The 10,000-nt window shown below is 34.0% G+C and overlaps 1 protein-coding gene across 2 annotated transcripts in view; it reads left to right on the top strand.

Annotated features, from left to right (window-relative positions):
* The window catches only part of Dsor1 (mitogen-activated protein kinase kinase 1), a 16,291-nt gene that overhangs the window by 5,050 nt on the left and 1,241 nt on the right, over positions 1-10,000 (top strand). For both annotated transcript variants that reach the window (XM_043022569.2, XM_043022570.2), the window contains exons 2-10: positions 3,006-3,150; positions 3,610-3,723; positions 3,964-4,076; positions 5,700-5,811; positions 6,169-6,345; positions 6,465-6,651; positions 7,006-7,178; positions 7,361-7,489; positions 8,972-10,000. The exon at positions 8,972-10,000 is cut by the window's right edge and continues 1,241 nt beyond it. In XM_043022569.2, the coding sequence (XP_042878503.1) occupies positions 3,006-3,150; positions 3,610-3,723; positions 3,964-4,076; positions 5,700-5,811; positions 6,169-6,345; positions 6,465-6,651; positions 7,006-7,178; positions 7,361-7,480 (1,141 nt within the window). In that variant the 3' untranslated portion in view covers positions 7,481-7,489; positions 8,972-10,000. The remainder of the gene's footprint in view (positions 1-3,005; positions 3,151-3,609; positions 3,724-3,963; positions 4,077-5,699; positions 5,812-6,168; positions 6,346-6,464; positions 6,652-7,005; positions 7,179-7,360; positions 7,490-8,971) is intronic.

The raw sequence follows: 10,000 nt of genomic DNA, 5'->3' as shown, positions 1-10,000 counted from the left end.
CTGGGCTATTTTATTGTGCTATGAGTAAGGAGTGAGTGTTGATGACAATCACAGTCGTAATTGCTATAATTACTGTAATACTAAACAAACCTAACAGCCAAAACCTAGATGGCACCTAGATGTTTCATATACCTTCATGGCTACATAAATACGAAGAAATAAAATTGTTTTTTGTCCTCCCATACGAAACACAGTACTTCTATCACACTGAGTATAAAGAAATTAATGAGTTGATATGGATCCTATACTACAATTTTAGTCAACTGCAGCATTGATAGAACCTGCCCTATGACACACACAAGTCTCTAAACACAATAAGGCACACAAAAATTAAAGCACAAAAATGGCTCTAGTTTTACAAAGGGTGACTGAAATAGAGTGGGAAAAGTCTAAGTGTGTTGCTTGAAGCTGCCTCGCTCTGAAATAAAACCCATCCAGAAGACAGGGCAAGCAAACCTATCCCTCATCTGCAGTGGGTTAAATGGTTGTAAATGTTGATAAAGAATCGAGAGCACATCTGTAGATGTTTGATTATATATGAAAATATGTTTGTTTTGATATATGGAAAAAAGAAATTACTTTTAAGTTACGTTCAAGGAATAGATTTTTAAATGTTTTTTTTTATTATTCATAGAAAATTATAGGAAATAGAACCTTTCATGTTCAAAGTATTCAGTTTATAATTAGGCATTTGGAAATGCCCAGAGTGGCAGGAAATCGGTATTAAAGATTAAATGTGATCTTGTTTTCTTTCTGATTTTGGTACCATCTTTGTTAAAAAAAAGTTTCCCTTAATTAATTGATTAAATCAATTATAAGTTTTAGTTCATATCATTGTTATTGATCAATTGATTAATCCAAGGAAATTGAAACGGAGTGTTTGAAAGATTTATACTATAGAAAAAGGAAATTGTTTGAGTATTGTGTTTCTTCTTTGTCAAAAAGGATGCCATTGTGAAAGGCACTTACGTGTGTCTTGGTTAGTTTTGCCAAAAAGGGAAATGTACTATCTGGTTCATGAGTGTTATAGATATTGAGGTTTGTTTAATGTCACATTGTAGTATAATGGTTGAATTTGTCTTTTGATGTTTGGAAGAGGTATAGTTTGTACCATAAAGAGATACTATGAATGCTATCTGGTCAACTTTAATGTCAGACAGGTTGCACTCTGTTGACTGTCTTTAATACACTTTAACTCCAACATGTACTTTATAGATGCTGTAATTTATCCTTTCTAAAATTGTAGTTTTCATTTGTATCAAGATTTAATCTAGCAGTACTGCTTACATTAAGATTGCAAGTTTTCGTTAGAGATACCTAGGTTTGTGTGTTTCATGATATCTAGTCATTCACAATGCCTCAAATGGGGAGATAAGTCAGTAAAAGGTCACACATTTAAGCCCCTTCAGAATAATAGATAATGAAAGTGAGTGTGGTAATGTGTGTAAGCATGATAGGATGTGTGTTATCTCATGTCTATTCAGAGCTTCAAAGATCAAAGTACCTTTATTTGCTGTCAGATAGATAATGTTAATATAATGGTGTTAGAATCCTACTGCAGAGAACAATTTCAAGGCATAGGTTCTAAGTAGGGAAAGCTTTCATCTAGAAAGTCGAGTACTGGAATATACTGTAATTTGCATTAAGACTTACAAAGAATGAAACTCTTATAGCTTTTGGATTGGTTAGATGGCCAAGTTTGTGATCATCTGGGGAAAAATATGCTGTAAGATCCAAGCATATCTGTAATATGGAAAAAAAATATTTCATACAAACTGATTGAACAGTTTTATTCTCAACAAATATAATGTTATTTGTTTAAAATTTAGCAAACTGTTAATCTAGTGCCAAGTGCACCCCCATAATTTGCTATACCCCCTAGGTGCAACTCCTAGTAATAGACTCCTAGTCATGCTTGTTGATTATTCTAATAAGTTTCTTGTATTATAGGTTATTGTATCAGTCAATATAGGACACCAGTGTATTGATAATATTGATATAAATCAAGTTGTATATATTTATATTCACTGTTTACATGCACATTTTGTCTAAAACTGTTCTTTCAAGTATTGAGATATAAATAAGATAGGCCATTATTTTTCTTAAGGTATATATGCTAATATTTCAGTTCACTTTCAGTCTGGAACAAAATCCTGAGCAAAGTAGAATGGGTTTAATAAGCATAATTACTTTGAGTAAGACATATTAAGAGAGAGGTTTGCTCAAGTAGTACAAGTATGAAAGTAATTTAAAGTATGTATACCTAAAAGATAGTGTGCTTGAGATTAAGTAAAGGGAGTAAGAACCATTGGAAGGTAACATTACAATATGCATGTCTCCCACCTATTACTAGTGTAAGGTATGTCTGTGAAAAGTTGACTTGACGCGAATTCTTCACATTTCCATTGTTGTCAGGGGTGAGGCAGAATAATTTTTTGATGTAAGTTTTATGAATGTGTCTTGGTTATCATATAGCAAATATATTTGCTCTTCATGACAAAATACTTCATTATCATTTAGAGCTTGTCTTGATAAGAGCATCTTAGTGTGGATTCAGAAAATATTCTGTTTCTGAATATAAATTCTTTATTCCCAGTATTTTCTAATATGTGAAGTAGAATCTTAATTAAATGCCTACTAGAATAACAATAGTTCAAGAGTTTGGGTAAAAGATTCTTTTATATTATTTTCAGAAACAAACATTTACAAATGAAATATTTACTGTATTCTGTTTCTGAGATTATGAATATGAAATTATCACATTTTGATATGAACCAGGCATTTTTTTTATATACATATATATATTTGTTTCCAAGGACTAAAAAATTATAAACACTAATATAGATATAAGCTGCTGTTCCATTTGTTTCTATTTGTTTACATTGCTACAAACTCTTTGGCGTTCATGAACAAAACAGTCTAGTCTCTTTCAAAGTGTACTCGTTGTATATTTACTGTAATGATTTCTCTTAAGAATTATATTAAAAGATTGACATCACCCACAGCACTCCCCAGAGGAAGGCCAGCACTGGGGCTACAGGTAGCTTTGGAAACATGTCCTTAGAGTCACTTCTAAAGTGTATACAAGAGCTGGACATGGATGACACTCAGCGCAGACGGATGGAAATATTCCTCGTCCAGAAACAGCAGGTCAGCTACCTCTCTGCGATTGTTTCCTTTCTCGTGAACAAAATCACTGTTTGATCCGAGATAGTGTCTTCATATTGAATTCAAAAGAAATGTTGAGGGCAGATTTATGCTGGGACATCAGTAGTGATTTTTCAGCCATTTATTTTGATGATGATAAAACAGTGACTGCTTGATATGCTTTGATAGGATTGATTAATATTACTTTGGATTGATTAATATTATGTTGCTTTTAATTGTGTTGTAAAGGTAATACAGTATTTCAGTTGTCATACTATCTTTTTTCTGTGTATGGCAGTTATACATAATATTCCTGTATCCCTTTATTTCTTATAAGCACTTTGTATTCCTTATTCTGTATAATCCTCATTTTATGTTCCTAAATCTGGATATTCCTGCTCGTAATACCCTTTTCTCTCTCTTTTTTTATAATAAACAACAGATACTCATGTTTCTTCTCAGATTGGTGAATTGAATGCTGATGACTTTGAAAAGCTGGGTGAGCTTGGGGCTGGAAATGGAGGAGTTGTTAACAAAGAAAAGCACAAACCCACAGGATTATCAATGGCTCGTAAGGTAGGCCATGATTTTCCCTTTCCTCTCTCTGTTGTTTTTTTTTCTTTCTTTCTTCATTATCATTTGAGAAAGCAGAAATTGACATTTATTATCTTCTGGTATACAATTATTTTTCGTCATTTGAAATGTACAAGTCAGTGCTTCCTATTCAGGTAATATCATATTGTAGATTGATTATCATTATTTGTGATGCCAAGGCAGACATTTTAAGGTTCAAAGCCTTTATTTTTGTTTTCACAGCTCATACATTTAGAAGTGAAGCCGGCAGTTAGAAACCAGATAATTCGTGAATTGAAAGTACTTCATGAATGTAACTCTCCATTTATTGTTGGGTTCTATGGAGCTTTTTACAGGTAAGTAATCTTCACAATTTGTTGTGTTTGCTTATAGTAGGACTATTATGATGAGCATTTTATAGAGCTTATGTTTTGTAATTCTTTCTTATCACCTTTAAAAGCTGTTTTTATTTTCCTCAATTTTATCAGTAGGCAGGAAAAGTAACAATTAAAGCCAAAAGTAGACTTTCTTAGGATTAGCAGACTACTTTGTTTACCAGAGTTTACCAGATCTTACCTAGAGGGTTCTAGATTTACTGTCTCTTTGAAACTTGTTGACCAATATAGGATCATATAAATACATCTTGTTGTGCATGTTAATTACCTTGACCTCTTAACGATGTATGACTTGATGCCACATCATGTGGCAGCAGGACTTCCCACTGGGAATGCAGTATCACATCATGGCTTTTTGTATGGTGGGCTTACTGGGTGATTGTACAGCTAGCAGGTGGTTGCTGCTGCAGAGTGAATAGCCCAAGGCATTAGGCCAACATATTTCAAAATACCCTAGCATTGTGTTTTGTTCTATGAAAAAAATTCTCCTCTCAGTTTAGAGAGGATGTTTTAGGTACATTGATGACCATTGATCATTCTAGTTCCAGTCTAGGTAACATAGATGAGATATTTACAGATATTAAGTTAAATGAACTGATTTCTTATGTAGAGTATAATTACTTGTAATCAGAACCATGAGTTGATATAGTCATTTATGCTTTATGTAACACTTAGAATCCAGGTTACATGTCATATAATTAAGAGACTGATTAAAAGCATGAGTTCTTTGTCATCACTGCATTGCCCATGTCTAATTTCAGAATATGGTTACATCATACTAAACTTATGAGGAAACCTATTTATCTATAGCAAATTGGTTTAGAAATTGGTTCCTTAAATTATGGTTTCACTGCTTATGTGTAGCTATGGTCCTGAGGCCCCTCCTGGAACTCATCTATTCATATAAAATGGAACTGCAAGGTAGCCTATGTCCAAAGCTGCCTATTAAGTGTTAACAGCATTATGAAGCAGGCTAGCCTTACCCGGTTTTCTTTTTACTTGAATATTATATTTTTATTTGTTTAGTTTGTTTTTTTCGTTGCAGCAAAAAGGAAAAACAAATCCCAGTTAACCAAGAGTCAGAACATAGAACAGAAAGAATGCACACTGTATCATGGTCTAAAATGAATGTTTATTTATCTTCTTACTTTGGTATAAGTGAATGTCTTGTAAAAAAAAAAAATGTTTATAATCATTTAGATGATTTCTCTATTGATAATATAGGTGCGTAAAGATATTCAAGGATCATAATAGCTAGTTCTAGATTAAGGTCTCTGGTCCTTCGATAAACTCAGACCTAAAGCCTGATCCCAGAACTAGATAAGGGTGGTAAAACTGTTTTTATATATCATGGATTATTATTGTTTATTTATTATTATTATTATTTTTTTTTTTTTTTTTACTTATTATTTATACTTATTCCTTTTCACTAGAAAGCACATCATCAGAAAAATTTACATTTTATAAGAGGGTAAATTGAATACCTGAAGTAGGATTCAGTGCATTGTGAGAATTTGTTACAGTAATACTGCTAAACTTTTCTTGTATAAGAATCTATTTAATAAAATTTACCTTCCCTTTCAGTGAAGGTGAAATTTCAATTTGTATGGAGTATATGGATGGTGGGTCACTTGATCTCTGCTTGAAGAAAGCTATACGCATCCCAGAGCCAATCTTAGGGAAAATATGTTCAACAGTAAGTGAAAACATGTGATTGTTGTTGGTCCAATAAAAGAAAAAAAAGAAAAGAATAACAAAGATAATTGATGCATGTTATGTATTATACCATCAAAATTCAAATGTACAATTTAAGTGATGTGTTGTAGGTTTCTTTGTGTTTTTTAAGAATTTGTTTGCTACATAAATGTCCAATAGTTGTTATTCCTTTGCAATAAACCTGAATATAATTTATATGATTTCAGGGTTGGAAAATTAGGGATATTGTGTTAATGAATGGAATAAGAATATAGACCACATATGAAAATAATATTTTTTTGTAGAATATAATTTGGCAATGCTAAACATATGTAATGTATACTTCACCTATTACCAGGTCCTTAAGGGTTTAGCATATCTTCGAGAAAAACACCAGATAATCCATAGAGATGTAAAGCCCTCCAATATTTTGGTCAATTCTCGTGGAGAGATTAAGATTTGTGACTTCGGTGTGTCAGGACAACTTATTGATAGTATGGCCAACACCTTTGTGGGAACTAGGAGCTATATGTCGGTAAGTTGCATGAAAAGTATTGTATGGGATTTTTCAAGTGTAATTACATACATGTCTATAGTGAAATACTTCTCTATTAATTACATTTTTTAAGCATTTTAAACTTTTCCTTTTGTCAGCCAGAACGATTAAACGGTGACCACTACTCTGTTGCCAGCGATATATGGAGTTTAGGGTTGTCTCTTGTAGAAATGGCTATTGGAATGTATCCCATACCACCACCAGACCCTGCCACTCTACAGAAAATCTTTGGTCAGAAGGTGGAAGGAGTAAGTCCATCTCCAACATCAAGGTCACCAAGGTCAGGTAAGTTGTGGTAATTGTTCTTTTGTGAAGAATGAGACTTATAGGTTTCATAGGTGACCACAGTGGAGGTGGCGGTGGTGTTTGGAAAGTTCTTATATTGCACAAAGGTGCAGGTATGCTTATGACGACATATATTGGGAATTGGATTGTCATAAACACCCTATAGTCGAGAGAACCATAAAGTTAAGGAAGTTCAGAAATACATTGTTCCTTTATTTTTATTACAAAGGCTTTAAGTTTTAATTACTTCATCCCCTGATGTAGCATAATTTAAATTAGGTATATATCTTTTGTTAATAGTAACTGGTCATTGTATCAAGCTATATATTTATGATTTTATTCTGTACTCTCAAGCTGGACTACCAGGAGAACCACGACCAATGGCAATATTTGAGCTGCTGGACTACATCGTGAATGAACCCCCACCTCGCCTGCCGCCTGGTGTATTTTCTCCAGAATTTGTAGACTTGGTTGATCGATGCCTTAAAAAGAGCCCCAATGAGAGAGCAGATCTAACCACTTTGCAGGTATGATGTTTGTGTTTGTATGTGAGGACTTCATTGGTTTAGAAGTAAGAGCTGACTTGCCATAATACTATATTATAAATGTTGGGAACTAGTCTATTTGCATAAATAAATATATATATATATATTTATATATATATATTTATATATACACATATATCTATCCTGTACTTGAACACCTACAGAATCATGAATGGATAAAGCGAGCAGAAAGAGAAAATGTTGATATAGCTGGTTGGGTGTGCAAGACAATGGACATCACACCTTCTACTCCAACTAAGCCATCAGCTGAGGGCAATAGTTAAAAAGTTAAGGTTAGTATTTTCATCAATAGTTTACTGCTGTTGTAGTGAATATTATATACTGTACTTATGTTAACCTTTATCCTTAAACACTGGGGTTTGTACAACATATCCCCTCCCTGTGACTGGGAGATGTGGTTAATAGACACCAGGACACAACTTCAGATGCTTTCATATTTCATGGTCATGGTTGAACTAAAATTTTCCAAACTAAATATGGTTGTGTATGATGAGTTCTCATGCAGCTGGCAGCATTGAGAGGCTGGCAGAGAGAGAGGAAGAGGGAATAATTAAAGAGGCTTGTGGGGAATGGACAAGGAAGAGAAAGCCCGTGTCTGTTGACCATATGTTCACTGAGATGGATTGGCACTGAAGTATTAATATACCATGTTTCATTTACCTGTATGTGTATGTCCTGCTGTTTATTTTTATGAATATTAATAAAACGCCAAAGCAAAGATTCTTATGGGTTCATATTTTGCTCTAATCCTTAAACGTTTTCCACACTTTTTAAATTAACCCTCTCTGGACGGGTGGTACAGTACTGTACCGCTCATTCAAAAGCCCAGTGGCCGGGCGGCACAGTATTGTGCCAGCCATTTAATTGATTTAGGCCTAAGAATTCGAAAGCCCCGGCATTGTGACATTCAAGGCTAGAATGCCCCTGTCGTGAATGGGTTAAGAGGTCTTGAATTCTTTTCATCTTCTGAAATGGGCATTTTTCATGGGTTTGTATCACTTTTGTACTGCATCATACTAATTGCTAATTGATATCACATTGCTAATATGTCATATTTAGACTCCCATATTAAACTGTAAGTCTAGAAACTTTTTAAAAAGTAAAACTTAAGAGGCTTTGGGCCATCTCAGAAGGGTTAAGCAGTAACATAAAATACTGAAGCAAGCATGAGTGACTAAAATAAAATCATCTACTGGTTTTAACCCTCTCTGGACAGGTGGTACACTACGGTACCGCTCATTCAAGGGCCTGGTGGCCGGGTGGCACCATATGGTGCCAGTCATTTAATTAATTTAGGCCTAAGCGTTTGAAAGCCTCGGCATTGTGACATGCAAGGCTGGAATGCCCCGGTCGTGAGTGGGTTAAGTAGTTCCCTACAGAAGAATTTCTAAATTGAATATTCTGTCAAAGTTTATCAGCACATTATTGAATTGGCAGCTTGAATGTTTATATTAAAGGATTTGTGTGTTTTAGACACATCCCTCACTTTCAAGCAAAGTGAGGATTATTATTGTTATTGATAGCTAGACATTTATAATTGTTTAAATTGAGGAATTTGAGTAAAAAGTGCCAGCCTAATCTTAGTAGTCTCTCTCTCTCTCATTCACACTTGGTCAAAGGATTATACATAACTACAAACACTGACCTGCCAACAAACTTTCAGCTACTCATAAATATTTTCTTGCAATATCTCTTTCTTTCCTTCTCCCTCTGCCCTCAATAAAAAGTAAAGAATGATTTTCTCTAATCCACAGAAGAGTGCTACACATATTCTGCTGGCTGGAGGAGCACCAGAACGACCTTAAACCCTTTTACTCTATGTGATGTATAAATCATAATTTAATCGTTCCAAATGGATAATAGTGTTGTTTATTGTATGTCCAAATTAATGTGCAACTAGTCCCGGTGACTTGCTATTTTTGGGCTGAAGACCACATCATTCTTGAGTAGTGATAAAGAAACTGTCATTCATATGAGTGAAGTACACTGTATATTATTGCTTATTAGCAATGACAGACACTATAATGTTTGAAAGTACAGATGGAGGAAACTCAGATATATATATATATTTTATGATTGTGTTGTATATCATCTGAAGTTCAAGAAAAACTTGCATGAGAGTTTTTAGAGTACACAGATATTGTGTTCAAGATAGCACAAGAACAAGTTTATACAAAAGATTACCATTTTGTAGAAACCATAGTGTATCTTCCTTATTACGAGTAGGAGTAAGTAGTTAATTTAAAATATCAAAGGTTAAGTTAGGGAAAATTTTATACCACTGGTTGGTTCTCCCAGACTTGTTAGTTCACAGACTTAATTGTAGGTATATGAAATAGGTCTTGGCTTAATACTCACTGAATGTTTAGACCTCTTCAACATGTGAGAGATGGTCCATGAGCTTGTAAAGACTGAAGTAGGAAGTATGATATGGTCAAACCCTAGTGTTTGAATAGTTAGGTTAAAAAAAAGCTTTAAGTATAGACAGAGTCAATAAGTTGATCACTTACTGAACTAACAGACTTCACTACTCAAGATATGCCTTGGAAATCAGACCAATTACCTTGTGCAATCCTTTTTATGCTGTATATTGTAGAGTAATGTGGGAATGTTGGATGCATTAATGGCTTTGATGCATCTCATTCACAATGTTTCTCTTTTATGGGATAGTGTTTTCAATTTTAACTCTGCAGAGTGGTTGTGCAGGACAATTATTATTTCTGTCGTCTATGGTCTCCTCTAGGAAATTGTTGGCATGACCAAGGAGTCCATCGGATAATTTT

The sequence above is a fragment of the Penaeus japonicus genome, unplaced genomic scaffold (assembly GCF_977035675.1).
Source record: "Penaeus japonicus unplaced genomic scaffold, GWHDUDI00000001_assembly GWHDUDI00000017, whole genome shotgun sequence".
Taxonomy (NCBI): domain Eukaryota; kingdom Metazoa; phylum Arthropoda; class Malacostraca; order Decapoda; family Penaeidae; genus Penaeus; species Penaeus japonicus.
Note: the sequence above shows the minus strand (reverse complement) of the source record. Positions and strands in the feature narration are given on the sequence as shown.